The sequence below is a fragment of the Acomys minous genome (genome assembly GCF_964271855.1).
Source record: "Acomys minous genome assembly, chromosome: 15".
Lineage (NCBI taxonomy): Eukaryota > Metazoa > Chordata > Mammalia > Rodentia > Muridae > Acomys > Acomys minous.
This window is the reverse complement of record NC_140497.1, coordinates 81,452,523-81,473,104: the sequence shown is the minus strand read 5'-3', so window position 1 is coordinate 81,473,104 and position 20,582 is coordinate 81,452,523. Positions and strand designations below refer to the sequence as shown.

The window sequence follows — 20,582 nt, the reverse complement described above, 5'->3', positions numbered from 1 at the left end:
CTGGGATGAAGCCTACTTATTCCTGGTGGATGATCTTTTTGATGTATTCTTGGATTCAGTTTGCAAGTATTTTATTTCCGCATTTATGTTCATAAGGGAATTGGTGTCTAATTCTTTCTTTGTTGGGTCTTTATGTGGTTTGGATATCAGGGTAACTGTGGCTTCATAAAAGGAAATGGGCAATGTTTCTTCTGTTTCTAGTTTGTGGAGTAATTTGAAGAATATCGACATTAACTCTCCTTTGAAAGACTGGTAGAGGGCCGGGTGTGGTGGCACACATCTTTAATCCCAGCACTCAGGAGGCAGAGGCAGGCCGATCTCCGTGAGTTCAAGGCCAGCGTAGTCTACAAAATGAGTCCATGATAGCTACATGGATAAACCCTGTCTTGAAAACCTGGGGGGGGGGGGGGGCGAGGAGGATACTGGTAGAATTTTGTGCTAAAACCATCTGTCCCTGCATGGGGACTTTTAATGACTGCTTCTATTTCACTAGGGGTTATAGGTGTGTTTAAATAGTTTATCTGATCTTGATTTAACTTTGGTAAGTGGTATGTGCTAAGAAAAGTATCCATTTCTGTAGCACCCTTTTAAAACTATTTTATTTGCATTCCTCAATCCTCTTCCTCCCTTCTTCCCTTTATCTATTCAAATACCTTCCAAACCCCCAACACTAGGTAGGCGAGAAAGAAAGCTAGTAGTGGGGAGAAGGGATGTAGGTCTCTTTACTACTTCCAGCTGGTTAGGGTCATCAGGTTCTATGGGACAATACCACTCTCAATGGTCAGTATTGTTGTCCAGTAAAGCAGCAACAGCAAACACAACAGAGGGATGAACCAGCAACAGCACCGGGAGCAGCACGCGGGGGGTGGGGGGTTGGGGGGGGTGGGGGTTGGGGGGGTGGGGGGTGGAGTGGGGGGGCGCAGAGAGCAGCACGGGGGGTGGGGGTGGGGGTAGGAGCAACACGCGGGGGGGGGGGGTTAGGGGAGCAGCAGCGGGCGGGGGAGGGGGGCGGAGAAGCACGGGAGAGCTTTTCCTTCCAGTGCTCTAGAATGTATATCCTCTTAGAATCTTCAGAATTAAACTGTCTGCAGCTGGCAAAGATCATACACCACTCCGAGCCTGCATGAGGCGATCCTACTTAACAGCTCTGGGCAAACTAAAATCAGCCCCATATCTCACACTTGAGATTAAAGCAAAAACATATTTGCATAAAGAAACCCTACTACACATTTCTTTTAGATTTTCCAATTTATTTGAGTACAGGTTTTTTTTTTTTTTTTTTTTAAATAAAGAATTTCCTTATGGTTCTCTGGATTTCCTCAGTATCTGTTGTCATGTACTTCCCCCACATCCCATTTTTTCATTTCCAATTTTGCTAATTTGGATCATCTCTCTCCACTTTTTAGTTAATGTAGATAAGAGTTTGTCTGTCTTATTGATTTGCTCAAAGAACTCTTTGTTTCATTGATTCTTTGTATTTTCTTTGTTGCTGTTCCTATTTTTTTTTTCAATGTTCAGTTTCCTTTTATAACCCCCATCTCCCTTGAAGGGTGGGTGCAGGCAGCTAGGTGACAGCAAGACATGTTCACTTGAAGATCTTGCCTTGATTGAGGGCTTTGCCCATGTGCTGGAAGTCCCCCTCCCAGAAAATGTACTCTCGACCCAAGGTCTGGGTCTCCTCTCTACCAGGATCCAGTTTCCGCCATGCACACCCGACTCATAGTCCACGTGACTTATCAGGATTCAGCTAAAAGGCAAGCTCTTGACCTCTGAAGACCCAAATGCCAGAAATGGAGCTGTTGTGGTTGGTTTCAAAGAGGACACTAGCAAAGGCATTCTTCCTCAGTTTGTATAACCACTGGAACATTCCAGTGATGAGGCTGCAGCTCGTGAAGGTCTGGGTTGAGCTCTTCAGGGAAGCGGTACTCCGCATACCACAAGGACTATCCCCCATATCAAAATCCCCCCAAACATATGGCGGCACCACAGAGAGGGTGTCCTCATTGGCGTACTTACGCTTAAACTCATCCAATACAGAGGTACTCCGCTCAGCCTGTGGCTTCTGCGTCTCTTCTTGTGAACCCCTTTGTTTCCTCGGCGTGTCCTTTTTAGGATCTCTCTCTGCAAACTTCTTAGCATAAAAGTGGGCAGCCTTCTCACACAGCTTCACTTCCCCCAAGACTACCCGGAAGTGGGGCTTGTTAATGCAGGTAAGGAACCATCCATTGGTATTGGGGAAGGCCTGGCGAAAAGAAGGCTGCAAGACCCGTTTATAGAGCCACAACAGGGTGCAGACAATTGTGATATCAGCCAGTGTTACTCGCTCACCTACCAGAAAAGTCCTTGTCTTCAAGCGAGTGTCCAGAAGCCGCAGGATTCGCTTCACCTCCTCTTTTGCGTTTTCAGTGGCCTTTTTGTTGTGGTGCATGACGCCCAGGGTGGGGAACACCCACGTGCTGGCTGGAGGAACGACCTCACTGTCAGCAAAGCTCACCCGTTGCACCACCTGAGCTGCTGCCTCGGGCGTACTTCCCAGCAGCTCCTCGTTGCTTACGTAATAGGCGATGGCACTATTCTCCAACACACAGAATGCATCATCACCCTCAAATGCTGGAACCTTGTCAGCAGGAAATTTTAGGAGAAATTCGGGGATGCCATTGGTTTGGTCAAAGTGGAAGTGGGGTCTACCTGGAGCTGGAGTTACAGGCAGTGTTCACACACACATATACATATACATATACATACATACATACATACATACATATATATATATATATATATATATATATAAATTTTTCTTTTTGTTCTAAAGCTTTCAACTGTGCCTTATGGTCTGCTGTTTTTACTGTTTTTCTTGCTTTACTGCTCTAAAAACTGAGTGTGTCATATGGTCAGGTGTGTCTTATAGTCTGAAAAACACGGTAATTTCCTTTGGTCAGATGGTCAACAGTCACACAGTTTTAGTTTCGCAAGCTGAGAAAGTGCGGAGGCAGGTGGTGTTTGGGCTGCACAGCAAAGTCAGGTTCCTTAATGCTACTGAGATGGACACTTAGAAACAGTTAAGGCAGTGGCTGGAGAGATGGCTCAGGCCCTAAGACCACTTACAGAGCGCCTGCGCTCCATTCCCAGAATGCATGGCTCATAACTTCTTGCAACCCCAGCTCCAGGTGGACCTGATCCTACAATCATGAGCATGACCTTCCCGGCCCACATAATTACAAATAGAATAAATCTTTTAAAAAGTGGTTAAGATAGGGCTGGTAAGATGCTCAGCAGGTAAAGGTGCTGGCCGCCAAGGCTGATGACCTGGGCTCGATCCCAAGGAGAGTGTGGGTACCCCTAAGGTGTCTTCTGACCTCCACACATGTGTCCTGGCATATAAACACTGCCCCCAACAATAAATACAGTGGTTTTTTAAAAAAGTGACCAAGATAATGCAGCTTATGCTCCATGTATTTGATACAGTAAAAAATAAACTATTTTATAACACGGATGAAGGCCAATATTATCAAGAGAAAGATTTCTTCATCTTCTATGTGTTTTGGCTTTAACTGGCCTAAAGCACATTTCCAAACAGGCTAGGCTGACTGCATCAAGTGTCATACAATAGTCAGGTGCCTTTTCATAACTAGGACATTCTTCTCCAAAGGACATCATCTAACCTGTCATCAACTTCCTGCATCCAGCTTATGTCTGTCAATCAACACTTGGGATGTTTTCTCATGTTCTGGTGACCTATGAACTTTGTAAAGCCCTCTAGTCTACACACAATGTGTATGGTAAAACCAAGCTAGTTATGGTGGTGGCTCCCTCCTGTAATCTCAGCCCTTGGGAGGCAAGGAGAGTTACTGTGAGTTGGCAGACAGCCTGGATTATGTAGCAAACACCAGGATAGAGAGTGATACTTTGTCTCAAAAAAATAAAAATAAAAATAGAGTCTACAAAACGACTCAGTAGGTAAAGGAGCTTGCTGCCAAATAAGATGATTTGAGTTTGATCCCCATGGCCCATCTGATAGAAGGAAAGAATTGGCTCCTGCAAATTGTCACCTGACCTCTACCCCCCTACAAACATAAATAAGGCATAGAACAAATAAATGTAACTAAAAAACCCCACCCCCTGAAAAAAAATAAAGTAAAATCATAGCTAGAAAAACCCAATCCTCAAAAGCTAGGTGTGGTGGCACACACCTTTAATCCCAGAACTTGGGAGGCAGAGGCAGGTGGATCTCTGTGAGTTGGAGGCTAGCCTGGTCTACATAGTGACTTTCAGGACAGACAGGTTGTTACTCAGAGGAACCGTGTCTTGAAAAACAAAACAAAACAAAACAAAACAAGAAAGAAAATCCATCCCTCCTATTTAAAAAAAAATATCCCAACAGTCATGGAAGCCAGGATAATGTAGAAGTGCATAGACCTTAGAGACTTTAAAACTGCAGGCTGAAGAAATGACTTAGCAGCTAAGAATACTTCCTGCTGTTCTAGGGGACTAGAGTTTGATACTCAGTACCCACACTGGTGGCGCACAACCACCTGTGATTTCAGGTCCAGAGCATTTGACATCCTCTTCTGGCTTTTGCATGCATGTGACATCCTTCACAGAAATATACACCCGTACACATATATAATACAGATTTTAAAAAATTCTTAAAAATAAAAGTCTCATTAAGGAAGAACTGAGACATGTTAACTTTTAATTATGGTGACATTATAGCTGAAATAAATAACTTTAAAGAAGGAGAAGCCTCCTGGCAATTGGGGAGGCAGAGGAAGGTGAGTTTCCTTAAGTTTAAGGCTTGCATGGTCTACAAAGTGAGTCCAGGACATCCAAGGTTACACAAAGAAACCCTGTCTTGGTTGAAGTGAAGAAGTAGAATGCTAGTTTGGCTCTTGGTTTTGGAAGGTACAAACTAGCCAAACATGGTAGATTAGCATCATTGAGGTTAGGCCCCTAATAAGGTGAGAGTTCATGGTGAAGACCTGTGACTGAGGGGAATGCTCACTTCAAGGCAGTCATGAAGAAAAAAAGGATGGTGCAGGGTTCCAGCATCCCCTTCTGTGTTGTAACCCCACGACTAACCTTCTGCCAGTAGGCCCCACCTCTTCAAGGTTTCACTTAATAGCCCCTAGGTTGGCATACAAGCTTCTGATTTAAGGCCTTGTGCAGCAGTGTGTGTGTGTGTGCGCGCACACACGCGCGTGCACACACGCCCAACCGTGGCTTTTAGTGAGGTAAATAAGTTATTGGAGCATCACCAGTTTTTGCTAGTCTCACAGAGTGAATTCTCAGGACGGCTTGTAGTGGTGGCACACACTTGCCATTCCAGTGCTGGAGAGGCTGCAGTGGGAGAAATGTGAGTTTGGAGATAGCCTGGGCTACATAATGAAACCAAGCCAAACCAAAACAACAACTAAACAGCCCGGGGGGCTGGAGAGATGGCTCAGCAGTTAAAAGCACTGGTTGTTCTTCCAGAAGGACCCAGATTCAAGTCCTTGTACCCACATAGTGTCTAGCAAGCATCTGTAACTGCAGGAGATCCAGTGACTTCTACCCTCTGTGGACACTGCACACATACTGTGAGCAGACATATACGCAGTTAGCACACAGACATAAAATAATAATTTATTAAAAGTCTTAAAAATAAACCCAGATCAATTGGTAAAATGTTTTCTGAGCAAGCATGAGGATCTTAGTTGTATTCTCAGAACTCATGGAGAAAAAAGTGCAGGTGTAGTGTACAGGTGTGTAATCCCATTTTTGTAGAGTCAGAAAGAAGTGGATTCCTGGGGCTTTCTGGTCAGTCAGCAAGCTCCAGGCCAATGAGAGACCCTGTCTCAAGCCAAAACCAAAACTAAGGTAGATGGTCCCCGAGAAAAGACACCTGAATTGCCCCCCCCCCCCCCCAGTTTTCCATGTACCAACTCTCTGTCACCTCTTGGTCACTTCTTTATTAAGTTATTGTGCAGTGTAAGTTGCTAAAAACCAAGAGCTCTTCTGTTGTAGTTTCATTTCTGTTGCTGGGATAAAGGTACCCAAGAGCAACTTAGCCAAGGTGGCTCGGTTACTTTTCCATTGTTGCGAAGACACACCATGACCAGGGCAACTTTTATGAAGAAAGCATTTAGGGCTTGCTTACAGCGTTAGAGGGCTAGTCTGTTATCGTAGTGGGAGTCAGGCAGGCATGGTGTTAGAGCCATCGCTGGGAACTTTACATACAGACTCACAAGCAGCAGGGAGCAAGACATGGAGACTGGTTTTGGCATGGGTTTTGAAACCTCTAAGCCTAGTGACATACCTTCTCCAACAAGGCCACACCTTCTAATCCTTCCTGAACAGTTCCACTTACTGGGAACCATGCATCCAAATATATAAGGCTAAAACGTTTCTGTGGTTTTTTTCAGTTTCCCACTTGTGTGATCTTGGTGGTGGTGGTGGTGGGTGGGGTCTTTGCCCTGTTTCAGTGCACGGGACACACGGGCCATGCTCATTCGTAGCACTGCAGGAGGACAGGTTTGTTTCAGCTTACAACTCTGGGTCACAGTCTATCACCGAGGGAAGTCAAGGCAGGAACTTTTAAGTTCCAGTTTGCCGTTCCTTTCACCATTACCTGCAACAAAGGAATTCATGTTCAGAGCCGGAGACAAGCCGCTGCAGCCATGGAGGGTGCAGCTTGCTGGCCTGCTCTGGCTCACGTTGCACTAGCTTTTTAACAGTTCACGATTGCCTAGGAATGATGGTGCCACCCACAGTGTTTGGCGCTCTCACCCTGTCAGTTAACAACCAAAACAATCCCCTACAGACAGGACCACATCTGATCTAGATAGACAATTACTGGGTAGAGGCTCTCTTTTTAGATGACTCTAGGCTGCGTTAAGTTGATAGTTAAGGCTAATTAGGACACCCTCTAGCCCAGCAGGTCGACCTGGATGGGAAGTTGTATCTTGCTCATAGAACATTCTGAAGATGAGTGGTTCGTGGGCTATTAAAGAAGCTTTGTTTTCCTTAAATCACGGCTTCCCACTAAAGATGCTTCTTTAGTCCAAGCTTGGCTCTTCACTGCAGGCTTATAAGAAAGAGCAAAGGGTTCAAAGGGATGCATGCTTCTTTGAGGGCCACAGTGTAGTCAGTGGCTCAGTAGGTACAGTTGCCTCTGAGTGCTACACAGTAGAGAACTGACTCCTCCTCCTCCTTCTTCTCTCTTCTCTCTCTCTCTCCTGTTACACACACACACACACACACACACACACACACACACACACACACACACACACACACTGTAGCATTGTAGGTTAGAGATCGAGGAGACCAAGGTACCAAAACACCTTCCTAGCTCACCCAGCTTTGCTTGAGCCTAAAGCAGCAGCACCAAAGCCGCTCTCCCGAGGCATGAGTCATGTCCTGTCCTACACTTGCATGAGGCACAATCTAACAATGGCCAGTGGACCTCGTGTTCCATGCACTGAAACAGAGCAAAGAGCTTCCCCGCCCCCTTCACCCCCACCCTGAGATCACACAACTGGGAAACCAAAACACCACAGAAACATTGCTAAAGGAGTCATTTGTGGATGAATGGATTCACCCAAGTTCCGAGAGGAATGGAAGTCCTTCACAAAAGCATTAATGTACTTACTGTGACATTTGGTGTTGTAACTGAAGTAAAACTTCCTAGCGGGAGCCAACCCACTGGAGCCTAACAGGCAAAGCTGATGATGAAGCATGTCTTATTCTATTGACTCTATGGGTTGCTACTACATGGCAGGGATCCATTATAGATGTCTGTACTGTGTCTGACACAGGACATTGTTTGTAAAAGATGGGCTGGAGAGATGTCTCAGTGTTTAAGAGAAGTTGGTTTTGCAGAGGACTCACATGCAGGCACCTGGCATGCACATGGTGCACAGCACACATACAAGCCAAACACTCATATCATACAATAAACAAATCTAAATTATAATAAACTACATACCAGACTAGTATTGTTTGTTTGGTTGGTTGGTTGGTTTTTCAAGACAGGTTGGTTTCTCATGTAACAGCCCTGGCTGTCTTGTAACTCACTTTGTAGATCAGGCTGGTCTCAAACTCACAGAGATCCGCCTGCCTCTGCCTCCCAGGTGCTGGGATTAAAGGCGTGCACCACCACTCCTGGCTCGGTATTCTTTCTTAATTTCTTGGTTCGATCCACAGTTGTCTCTCAATGAATTTGTCAAGATTATTAAGAGTACAGACCAGGAATAGTGTGACTCTGGCCTTTAATTCCAGTGCTATGGAGGAAGACACAGAGCTCTTTGTGAGTTTGAGGCTAAGGTGATATACGTGGCAAGATCCAGGCCACTCAGTTACATAATGAGACTCTGTCTAAAAAGAAAATAAAAAAGAAATTATTTGAGAGCACAGATGATGTGGGGCTGGATGCCATCTTAACCTTGTAGGAACAGTGTCATGTTTGACATGTTTCTCAAACTCTCTGAGCCTCAAGGTTTCTCATCAATAAAATGAAAATAGTGATTTTGTTTCAGAGCTTTAAAAAAATGTGATGGGCTGGCAGCTATTCACCAGAAGCCCTTCTCCTCCTCTTCCTTTAGCGATAGAATCCTGGGCTGGAGGGCAGCTTTGAGGTAGAACATTTTCCAAGTGAATGTTCAGGAGCAAAAGGTGTCTCTGGGGTTGGTGTCAAGTGCCATTGGTCCCAGGAAGGCTGACACAGGATAAGATAATTCATCAGTTCTCAACCTGTGGGTTGCGACCCTTTAGGCGATCACAGGGATCCCAAAACCAATCAGAAAACAAACAAGATAATTTACATTACAATTCACAACAGTAGCAAAACTACACGTTATGAAGTAGCAACAAAAAGAATGTTATGGCCAGGCCAAGCCTGTAAGCCCGGCATTCAAGGAGGCAGAGGCAGGCAAATCTCTGTGAGTTTGAGGCCAGTTGGTCTATAGCCAAGGATACATAGAGAAACCCTGTCTTGAAAAACCACCACTGCCACCGCCACTGCCACCACCACCACCATCACCACCACCACCACCATCACCACCACCACCATCACCACCACCACCACCACCATCACCACCATCACCACCACCACCACCACCACCACCATCACCACCACCATCACCACCACCATCACCACCACCACCATCACCATCACCACCATCACCACCACCACCATCACCATCACCACCATCACCATCACCATCACCACCACCATCACCATCACCACCATCACCATCACCATCACCACCACCACCACCATCACCACCACCATCACCACCACCACCACCATCACCACCACCACCATCACCATCACCACCATCACCACCATCACCATCACCACCACCACCACCACCACCATCACCACCATCACCACCACCACCATCACCACCATCACCACCATCACCACCACCACCATCACCACCACCATCACCACCACCACCACCACCACCACCATCACCACCACCACCACCACCACCACCATCACCACCACCACCACCACCACCACCACCACCATCACCACCACCACCACCACCACCATCACCACCACCACCATCACCACCACCATCACCACCACCACCACCACCATCACCACCACCACCCACCATCACCACCACCACCACCACCACCACCATCACCACCACCACCATCATCACCACCACCACCACCACCACCACCACCACCACCATCACCACCACCACCACCATCATCACCACCACCACCACCATCACCACCACCATCACCACCACCACCACCACCACCACCATCATCACCACCACCATCACCACCACCACCATCACCACCACCACCATCACCACCATCACCACCATCACCATCACCACCACCATCACCACCATCACCACCATCACCACCATCACCACCACTACTTCTACTAAAATAATTATATTAAAGAGTCACAGAATTAGGAAGGTTGAGAACCACTGGAATTATTGGTGCCTATGAGTTACCTAGCCTCAGCAACGTAAAAAGACTGTAGCATAACCCAACCAAGTGGAGGGTGCTGTCAAAGGGTTACAGTAGTACCTTTACTATGATGGCTAGAAAATAAAATGAAGTCAGTTGTTCCCCTGCATACTTTCCTAGCACCACCCACCTAGAGAAGCCAACACAAAATGTTGGGGAGAAGGCTTTTCCTTGGTTCTCCAGTATCTCTTTCTGTTTCGTGAACCCCTCGGCAACAAGACTGTTACTTTGTGACCATGGCTGACATCTTTGTATCAATAACAGAAACCTCAGCAATGTCCTTAAACTTACCAGGGAGACCTGAGGCAAGCCTGTTCTCAGAGCTATTTCAAAGGTGGAAATCCATGAGAAACACAAAGATGTCATCATTAGTTGTAGAGTGCTTTGTCAAATCCAACATCCTCCTATTCCCAAACCAACCAATCATCGAAGCCCACAGGCACCGCTTGCCTCAGGGGCTGAGTCAGGAGATCTGGGTATCTCCTTATTGCTGAACCGCTGAATGAGACATGGGAGGTTCTTTCTTTTCTGCCAGTTTCATTGTTTATTTGATTTCATCCATTATTGTCATTGTCATCATTGTCATCTGGCGGTACAGGGAGTAAGCCCAAGGCTTTACACATGCTAGACAGGTGCTTATTTTTGCCGACCTTGATTTCACTCTGCAGTCTAGGCTGTCCTGGGACTTGTTAACCCTCCTGTCTCAACCTCCTGAGAACCAGGAATGCATTCTGCGCCTGGGTATCTCACTACTTACAGAATCAGCATCGATGATTTCCTCCATCTGGGACAGCTTTAAAATCCTGAAGCTCATGACATGATTCTGGTGGATGCACCAACAGCATCCTTGACAGTAATGTAGCTGGTATATGGTATGTCATTCTGCATCCGGCAGCGGGTGGCTTGGGTCCCACGTCCTGCATGTTGGTCTTGGCACTGCTTGCCGCCGGAGAGGAACATTTCTCACTCAGGGGGCAGCTAGAGTGCTTTAGGATGAGGCTCAGAGCCTGGGCACTAGGCCAGATTCCCAGCCTCTCTGGGAAAGATGGAAAATGAAGTTTCCATACGGTATCACAGCTTAGATCTTTCTAGAACGTGACTGCAGGTCTCAAAAAGCAGTGGAGATTCAGGAGTTCCACAAGTGTTAATAGCTCCTTGTTTGAACTGCTGTGCTTGAAGCAGGCTGATGTCAGAAACCTGCTGGCAGGCAGGCCTGGTGAGATGCAAGCCGGCAGGCAGGTCAGCACCAAGTTATCTGCAGTGGTGGAGCAGGCCCCAGCAGCTGCAGAGGCAGTTCTGCCATTGCTGCCTAACCACTGGACCTCCAGTGGCAATCCCCCCCCCCCCCCCCCCCCCGCCTTATCCAGCAGAGTCCCACACAGTCAGAAAGTTATGCTCATCTCCGGCTCTTTTTCAAGCCATTGCCCGTGGTTGCAATCTGCTGTTTCCAGGTTCTTGGCCTCTTACTTAAGGCGCTGACATGAAAACTCATGGGAAACTAGTGAGGAAACTTTACTGAAGCCAAGCTACAAAACAGGTTAGAATATGCTTCAAATCCTTTAATCCTCTGCACTCAGGAGGCAGAGGAAGGATGATCTCTGTGAGTTCAAGGCCAGCCTGGTCTATGCAGTGAGCTCCAGGACAGTCAGACTGTGTAGAGAGACAATGTCTCAAACAAAAAGTGGGGTTACATAAGTGACAATGTTCATAGGTCTTAATTATTATTTGAGACTAAGAGAAGAAAGGGTTAAAGAAGAATAGTGACGGTAGCTCTGTCTGTCTGTCTGTCCGTCTCTCCCTCCCTTCCTCTTTCTCTCTCTCTCTCTCTCTCTCTCTCTCTCTCTCTCTCTCTCTCTCTGACTTATTTGTTTTTTATGTATGAGTATTTTACTGGCATGTATGTATGTGCACTTCATAAATTCCTGGTGCCTGCAGAGGCAAGAAGAGGGCATTGGATTCCCCAGAACTGGAATAACAGAGGGGTTCAAGCCACCGTGTGTATGCAGGACTAAACCTCAGTCCATGGAAAGAGCAGAAAGTGTTCTTAAGCACTGAGTCATGCCGACAACCCCAAGGCTGTCTCTTTTGGTTGATATATTCATCTATTTCCTACTGTGCACGTCCCTTCTCACAATTCATCCCATTTTACTCATTTGCACAGGTACAAGATGGTAAATAGCAGACTCACCCTAAAAGTTCACCTGAGGATACAATTCTGCTTATTGTGAATGCACCCAAAACCAATTCAGGCTGGGATGGCCTCTCCTTCCCAGGGAGACCATGGTGCATTGGGAGTGTATCTGAGTAGAAACTGCGAGTCTGATGGTCATTAAGGGTAGGAGAGGGGCTGGAGAGGTGGCTCACTGGTTACGAGCTTTGGCTGACCTTCCAGAGGACCAAAGATCAACTCCCAGCACCCACATGGTGGCTCACAACTGTCTGTTACTACCGACCTGACAGCCTCTCCTGGCCTTTCAGGGCATCAGGTACACAGTGTGTATTGCACAGACAAAATGCAGACAAAACACCCATGCACATAACATAAAAATAAGAGGAGAAGAAATGTGTTCTGTTGTTCAGGACGGGTGAATGTGCCACTCATACTGGAAGAGTGACTAAACACAGGGTTGTAAACACAGTAACCGGGAAAGCCCTTTGCCAACTGCACGGTACCTGCTGGCAGGAACAGCAACTGGGCCACTGTCAGATTAGCCCAAGGCACTGACACTGTGAGGACAATTCCAGAGTGCACATCTGCGGCTTCTGAAATCAAACCTGCGAAGGACACTTCATTTGTTGGCAGAGAAAGATGGGACTCTGGAGGTAGAAGGACAGGACTGCTCTCAGAAACTTGCTTTTCCAACATCCATTGTGTACTGCGGTGTGCGTGTGAGTGAGTGTGTGCTGTGGCATGCATGTGCATGAGCATGTGCGTGCATGTGCATGCATGTATGCTCATTTGTGTGAATACTAGTATGGCTGTATGTGGGTGGAATGCAGAGGTCACAATGGTGTCTCCTTTATCTGCCCCGTCCCCATCTTATGTTTTCCAACAGGGTCTCTCATTGATTCTTGAGCATACCGATCTCTTAGGATGGTCAGTCAGCCACCTCTAGGGGTCCAGCGGCCACTGTTCTCCAATGGGGTACACTGGTGAAAGCTACATGTAGTAGCTTCTCATTACTCCTTTCATATTGTTTTCTGGAAAACTAAAATTACGCCAGCACAGAAAGTGTCCTATTTTCCTTCTTCTGGCTTTGATAAACACCGTGACCAAAAACAACTTATGGGAGAAAAGGGTTGACTTCAGTTTACAGCTTACGGCCCCACCGTCTAGAGGACCCAGGGGCCTGAATCAGAATCCATGGAAGAAAGCCGCATACTGGTTTTCTTTCCATGGCTTGCTCAGCCTGCTTTGCTTATGCAGCCCAGGACCACATGTTTAAGGATGGCACTGCCTACAGTGGTCTGGTGCCCCTACATTACCAGCAACCAAGAAAATATCCCCCAGGCATGCTCAGAGGCCAATTTGATTGGTTTGTGACAGAAACTAACTAGTACAGAAAGTTTATGAGGAACAAAAGGAAAGGAAAAGCAAGATTTGTGTGTGTGTGTGTGTGTGTGTGTGTGTGTGTGTCTCTAAGGTTGTGTGTGAAATTCTAACAAGTGATACCTAGGAAATGGTGACATGAGCGTGTGGCCCCAGATACTATGGAGGGTGAAGTTACAGGATCACCTAAGCCCAGGAGTTTGAGGCTAGACCTTAGCATATGCACACACCCACTCACTCAGAGAGACAGAAAGACACACACACACACACACACACACACACACACACACACAGAGAGAGAGAGAGAGAGAGAGAGAGAGAGAGAGAGAGAGAGAGAGAGAAAACTAACCTAGCATATAAAGGCCCTGAGTGGGTCACCCACTTGACCAAAAAATGTGTGTGTGTGTGTGTGTGTGTGTGTGTGTGTGTGTGTGTGTGTGTGTTGGGGTGTTTGTGTCTGTGTTAAGGCCAACTGCATTGGCTTGTGACCTTGCTACTCCAGAGGGGAAGAAATGAGTTCTGAAATGAAATGAGATTCAGGTAAATGTGAGTTGAAGGTTTATGCAACCTTAGCAGCCTTGTCTCGGATGAAAGCCGTTGAAAATTCAGTTCTCCAGTTAACAGGCAATGTTTCTGTGCAAGAGGGAGTGGGAAGGGTCAGGAGTTTCCATCCACATCTTCTGCCACATGCTGGTTGATCCTTGTTGCTGTTTGTGTGGGAGGGAGGGCAGGGCACTTACCCATCTATTCATAGACCTCTATGAATGTGCCTTTGTGTTGAGCTCTGCTCCTTAGATGGAGGCTCCCAGATGTTGACTCAGTAGTAGCTTGTTTGAAATTCTTGTCCCAAATTTTGGGGAGCCTTGCCTGGCATGCCACATATTACCAGAGAAGTTTAGACCTCCCCCCACCCCACATTGTGTTCATGGCCTCGTTTTTAAATTGATTTAAGAAGGAAGATCAGAGACAATTTATTAGAATTTAAAAGAAAAACAGCAGGGCAGGCAAGCTGCTGGGAAGGAGGGAGAAGAGGGAGCTTTTTGAATTAGTCTGGGATGTTTGGAAATGGAGGCCAGCAAACAGCCATCAGGCGGATAAGCAACTGCATGACACCAGAGATAGAAAGAAAAAGAAAAAAAGAAAAAGCTAGTTTTCTCTAAGCAATTTGGAAAATCAGAAAAGCTTAGCAAAGCCACATGGAAAGTAAAACATCAAAATTAACATGAAGCTGGGCGTGGTGGCATACTCCTTTAATCCCAGCACTCAGGAAGCAGAGGCAGGCGATTGCTGTGAGTTCGAAGCCAGCCTGGTCTACAAAGTGAGTCTAGGACAGCCAAGGCTAATGCAGAGAAAACCTGTCTCAAAAAAAAAAAAAAAATTAACATGACAGGGGCCAGTGTGATGGCTGGCTTAGTAGTAAAAGTGCCTGCTGAAGACCTGAGTTCAGTTCCCAGGTCTTACATGCTAGAAAGTGAGAACCAAGCTGTCCTCTGATCTCCACAGGTGTACCTTGCACAGAATAAATACAGCACAATAAAAAATTAAAACCTAAGAAAGAAGTCAGTGTGTAGAGGGGGACGGGCATGGTGGGCTGTGTGTAATTCTAGCCTCAGAGGACCAGGACAGGGCACCTCTGGAGTAAGCTCACTAAGCAGACCACATGTATTGATGAGCTCTGGCTTTGACGGAAAGAACCTATCACAGTGAATAAAGCAGAAAAGCAATGGAGGATGATTCTGGACTCAACTGTGTACCTCCACATGCATGTGCATCCCCACGTGCATAACACACACACACACACACACACACACACACACACACACACACACACACATGAAAATGGAAAAGGAAAAAGAGACTGGAAGCTTTTGCTTACTTAGTTTTCTTTTTAACAAACAGCATTCTTGAGAAAAGCCTGTGAAAAAAGCCTGTGAAATACAAACTGGAGAGGTAGGGACAATAAAAGCCGTCTCTTTCTCTTTTTAAAAAAATATATTTTATTAATTTATTCATATTACATCTCAATGGTTATCCCATCCCTTGTATCCTCCCATTCCTCCCTCCCTCCCATTTTCCCTTTACTCCCCTCCCCTATGACTGTGACTGAGGGGGACCTCCTCCCCCTGTATATGCTCATAGGGTATCAAGTCTCTTCTTGGTAGCCTGCTATCCTTCCTCTGAGTGCCACCAGGCCTCCACATCCAGGGGACATGGTCAAATATGGGGCACCAGAGTTCATGTGAAAGTCATTCCCTACTCTCCATTCATCTGTGGAGAATGTCCTGTCCTTTGGCTAGATCTGGGTAGGAAGCGCCATATCTCTTGAGCCTGATGCTTTGAGGGCTCTTTCCTCAGCTCTCTGCCCCTTTCCCACTGTTGAGAATGCTTGTCCTTAATAATCTACCCCTATTTCTATTTCTAGGTACGAGTTTCTGTATAGTTATTTTGCCCCAGGACATAATAGCCTGGGATTAAATGGTATCTGAGCTCAAGTCCATGCCTAGCACTCTTTTTTTTTTTTTTTTTTTTTGAGACAAAGTCTCTCTGTTAGCCTTGGCTGTCCTGACTCACTTTGTAGACCAAGCTAGCCTTGAACTCATAGCTATCTGCCTGCCTCTGCCTCCTGAGTGCTGGGATTAAAGGCTTGCGCCACCATGCCTCGTGGCTCAGCATTCAGAACCATGTGTGGCCTGATACTCTGGAGTTCCTCACTGACCTCTGACCTCCATGGATAAATTAAAAGACATGACTCTTTCTGCATCCCCTCTGCCAGGATTTTCAGCTTGCCTTAGTTGTTTTTCTCTCAATCCCTCAATAAATTGCCTTTGAGCTTATTTTTGTGTCAGTTTTTAATTGATTTTATTTATGAGACTAAGTAACTAAGTAACAAGTCTACTCCACAGCATCCTATTGAGGGTTAAATGAGTTAAGGGAAAAACCTGAGCCAGGTGTAGTGGCGCACACCTTTAATTCCAGCACTTGGGAGCAGAGGCAAGTGGATCTCTGTGAGTTCGAGGCCAGCCTGGTCTACAAAGCAAATCTAGGTGTCCTAGGCTTCACAGAGAAACTATGTCTTGAAAAACAAAACAAAACAAAAAGGAAACCAGGCATGGAAAGGCTGTGTGCCAACATAGAGTAACTAGTTTTTCTGTCTCTGTTTCCTTCTGTCTGTCTCTGTCTCTGTCTCTCTCTCGTGTGTGTGTGTGTGTGTGTGTGTGTGTGTGTGTGTGTGTGTGTGTGTGTTTTACTGGGGATAGAACTCAGGACCTCATAAATGAGAAGCAAGGGCTTTGCCACTGAACTACACCACCAGCCCAAATACTATCTTCTTATTTGCTGGCTCTCGAAATGCAATTGAACCTAGAAACCCCTTTCAGGGGCATGGGGTTGATCCTTTTAATGAAGGGTTCTCACTAAGCAGGACTGGAGACGAGTGGCTCCCTGCACTGCTCCTAGAAGGAGAGTGAAGTTAAGAGACAGAGGGGAGCAGGGCCAATTTGCAGATAGATGGGATAATCTGAAAAAACTCGTGTGGAGTGGCAGGGAAGAGCCTGCTCTGTTTGATTCAAGAGGAAGTTGAGGCATACTCACCGTCAATAAACATAAATAATTCATACAGTAATTTCGCTAAAAATAGTTTTGTGGGTTTTTATTGGTGGGGGAGGTAAATTGTACCAGGGCTTCGCCTGGGCTAGGCAAATGTTCTACCACTGAACAGAGACCAGCGATGCTGATAAGGGATGGCTTAAAGATCAGCTCTAACCAGGGCATTTAGACCATGGCCTGAGAAGGTTGGGAACACTGAGGAAGAAGGAATGGAAAGACTTCAAGAGCCAAAAGACAGGGAGAAGTGCTGTGCAATGTTATCTTGTGGATATGACACAGCCAAGGCAGTCATGTTTTTGGTTGGTTTCTATGCAGTCTCTGTCTGGCCTATAGCTCACTATATAGACCAAGCTGGTTTGGAACTTAAGAGATCTGCCTGCCTCTGCCTTCGGAGTGGTGGGGTTAAGGGAACAAGCCATCACACCGGTTTGCACGGTCTCTTGTTAAATATCTATTGATGATTGGAGTAAGGGATTTGTGGGGATAGATCGGAGTGAATAAAAGGTGATGGTGTCTCCAGATGCTGGACATCTGGAAGATGGCTTAATAGGGTTAGTACCAAACACTTGCGATTCCTCTAAACCTCTAGCAAAATGACACAATGGTCCAGAAATGGGCGGGCTCACCGGCGGGGGCGGGTCTTGCGTGTGTTGAGGTCCGGGATAGAGGAGTTCTGGGGAGCTGAGGTGGGGGTGTGTCACAGTCCACGCCCGTGGAACGTGAAGCAGGATGGGCCACGCGGGTATGGAAGGAGAGGTGCAGTGTCAGCCAATTAGAAGCGAGGGGAGAGAGAAGCGACCAATGCTAAACGGCTCTTATGGGTGGCTCTTTCAGCGATACTCCAGTTTGGCGCACGCGCGTCAAGCTGGACTACGGGGCGCCGCTGAGCCAAGTGGGCACAAGGGGCACTACCGCACACGCCCGAGTCACGTGACCCAGAAGCGGCTGAGTTCTTCTGGAGTCAGGGACCTTTCCTGCAGGCAAAGGTCATAGGCCCTTGGTTGGAGGGGCCTCTGTGCAGAGGAGTTGGAGAAGCATCTTACTGCAAAGTGACCTCGGCCGCAGGCCAAAGGTCAAGAGTCAGGTTGGGGGGCGTGTTTGGTATGCGCGATTTAGTGGGGGCGTGGCCTTACGACTTGATGCTGTAAACGCGGGACAGGTTCTCCACTGAGGCCCGAGTCCTGCTGTGAGGAGGGCGGGGATCCCCTACGGGTTCATTAACAAATAGATAAGGGACCACAACCCCGTTTCGAGGCCGCTGCGATCGCCTGACCTACGGTGGCCTACTTTTAGGTTGAAGGCCATGACGTCAGGGGGCGGGATTAGCCCCACCAGGGGCGTGGCTCCAGCCCAGTCTAGATGCGTCTGTGGGCGTGGCCTGGCAGGTCCGAGGAGTGGCTCAGGATCCCGGCGAAGGATCCTGCTTCCGGATTCGATTATAGTGCTCTCACATTCTGGCTATGCGCTTTCTCATTTAGGGTCTGCCTCATGGAAACTCCTGCAGCCGCTGCACCTGCCGGGGCCTTCTTCCCCTCGTTCCTGCTCCTGGCGTTTGGGACACTGGTGGCTGCGGTGCTGGGCGTCGCTCACAGACTGGGGCTCTTCTATCAGCTGATGCACAAGGTGCTTAGGGCAGGAGGAGGGCTAGGGGTAAGGAGGAGGGGACTGAAGGTGCTTCTCCTGCTCATCCACTGTGCAGGTGGGGAAAGCAAGTCCCGACTAGTCCAGAGTGACTAGTTAGGAGATTCTTTATAGAGCTCTGCCCCGTTGCCAAACTGTGTATGGGCCTGGACTTTGTAACTAGTCCGAGATAATGGGGAAACTGTCGTTGTGTGTGGATAACACACACTCCACATACCTCTGTAGCCAGGCGCCTGTGTCATTTTAACAGAACAGGCTTTTACAACAGTGGGATTGGTGGGCTGAAGGTAGGCAAAGGGGAGGGAATGGCGCTGGGACTAAGCCTTTCGGGGGGAGGAGCTTTCTTAGTTTATCAACTACCACCTTTCCCGAAGGAGGTGCTATCATTTCTGCCCTTGTGCCCACAGGCGGAAACGGATCCACAGAAAAGTTTAGTATTTGCTCCAGTTGACAGGTTTGGAAGGACCTGACCCGACAAGTCATCCTCTAAACCGCTTGTTCCATTCTGAGAAATTGTAGCCCTCACCCAGCCCTTTCTCTTGTAGTCAGGAGCAGTGTTGTTGACCTTGAAGTGTGTGGAGATTGTGAAGCTGCTGAGGCTTGGATGCTCAGAGCAGCCTGCGCCAGGAGTCACTTCCGTGCTAGGCATGTGGCTGCTGGCAGCCTGTCAGCTGGACATGAGCCTCATCAGCAGAGACAGGGAGGCAAGAGGGTGGATAGAATTAGCACTCCAGGTGCCAGGCCCTGCAGGGGCACCTGAAAGCAGGCACAAGTCCCAGCCAGGGCCTTCTGCCTCATGCCAACTCCCCTGGGTTCTGTAGCTCTGCCATCCATCTCCTTTCTCCCCCATTGGCCTAGGATCTCTGGAGCAGGCAGTGTAGTCTCCTGAGCCACTTAAGAGCACAGGCTGCATCTCAGCCTGCTACTTAGTTGGCTGGGGAAAGATGAGTCACAAGTTCAAGCCCTGCCTAGGCTGCACAAGGGGTTCAAAGCCGTCCTGGGAAGCCTAGTGAGATCTTGTTTCAAGATAAATAAAAATAGCCGGGGTTGGTGGTGCATGCCTTTAATCTCAGCACTCGGGAGGCGGAGGCAGGTGAGTTGCTGTGAGTTCGAGGCCAGCCTGGTTTACAAAGCGGGCCGCCCAGGACAGCCAAGGCTGTCTTGAAACCCTGTCTTGAAAAACCAAAAAGAAAAGAAAAAAAAAACCCAAATAAAAAACAAACCCCAAAACAAAAACCAACCAACCAAAGATAAATAAAAATAAGGCTAACGATATAGCTCAGTGGTAGAGCTACTGAGGTCTATACCTAGACTTTAATCTCCAGGATTGTTACTACAAAAGGAATGTGGGTTCTGTTGGAGTCTGGCACTTAGGCAAGTCTTAGTGCCCTTAGCTGTAGGAAAAAGAGAGGGATAAGATTTGCTAAGACAGCCTAACCATCTCTGAATATTGTGTATAGAGTCTCTAACCAAAGTTCCTCTGTTCTCTGACCCTGCTCCTACATGTCCTCCTGGTCTGGTCTCTGACTGACTGTCTTGCGCCTCATCCTCTCTGGCCCAGGTGGACAAGACAAGCATCCGGCATGGTGGCGAGAGTGTGGCAGCTGTGCTCAGAGCCCATGGTGTACGTTTTGTCTTCACATTGGTCGGTGGACACATTTCCCCACTGCTGGTAGCCTGTGAGAAGCTAGGCATCCGAGTTGTAGACACACGCCATGAGGTCACTGCTGTCTTTGCTGCTGATGCTGTGGCCCGCCTGACTGGTAAGGGTGGCCCAGAGAGGGGCTGGGGGCTGGCAAGACAG

At 47.5% G+C, this 20,582-nt stretch overlaps 1 protein-coding gene and 1 pseudogene across 2 annotated transcripts in view; one reads left to right on the top strand and one right to left on the bottom strand.

The window, feature by feature from the left end:
• Positions 1–1,427: 1,427 nt before the first annotated feature.
• LOC311585031 (elongation factor 1-gamma-like) lies at positions 1,428–18,442 on the bottom strand (annotated as a pseudogene). Its single transcript has 2 exons — positions 18,415–18,442; positions 1,428–2,688 (listed from the first exon to the last, which is right to left on the bottom strand). The product of its transcript is annotated as an elongation factor 1-gamma-like (transcript).
• ILVBL (ilvB acetolactate synthase like) overlaps positions 18,050–20,582 on the top strand; it is a 10,240-nt gene continuing 7,707 nt past the window's right edge. Inside the window, exons 1-3 of the mRNA XM_084759757.1 lie at positions 18,050–18,209; positions 18,616–18,760; positions 20,340–20,541. Of these exons, the coding sequence (XP_084615883.1) occupies positions 18,626–18,760; positions 20,340–20,541 (337 nt within the window). The 5' untranslated portion in view covers positions 18,050–18,209; positions 18,616–18,625. The remainder of the gene's footprint in view (positions 18,210–18,615; positions 18,761–20,339; positions 20,542–20,582) is intronic.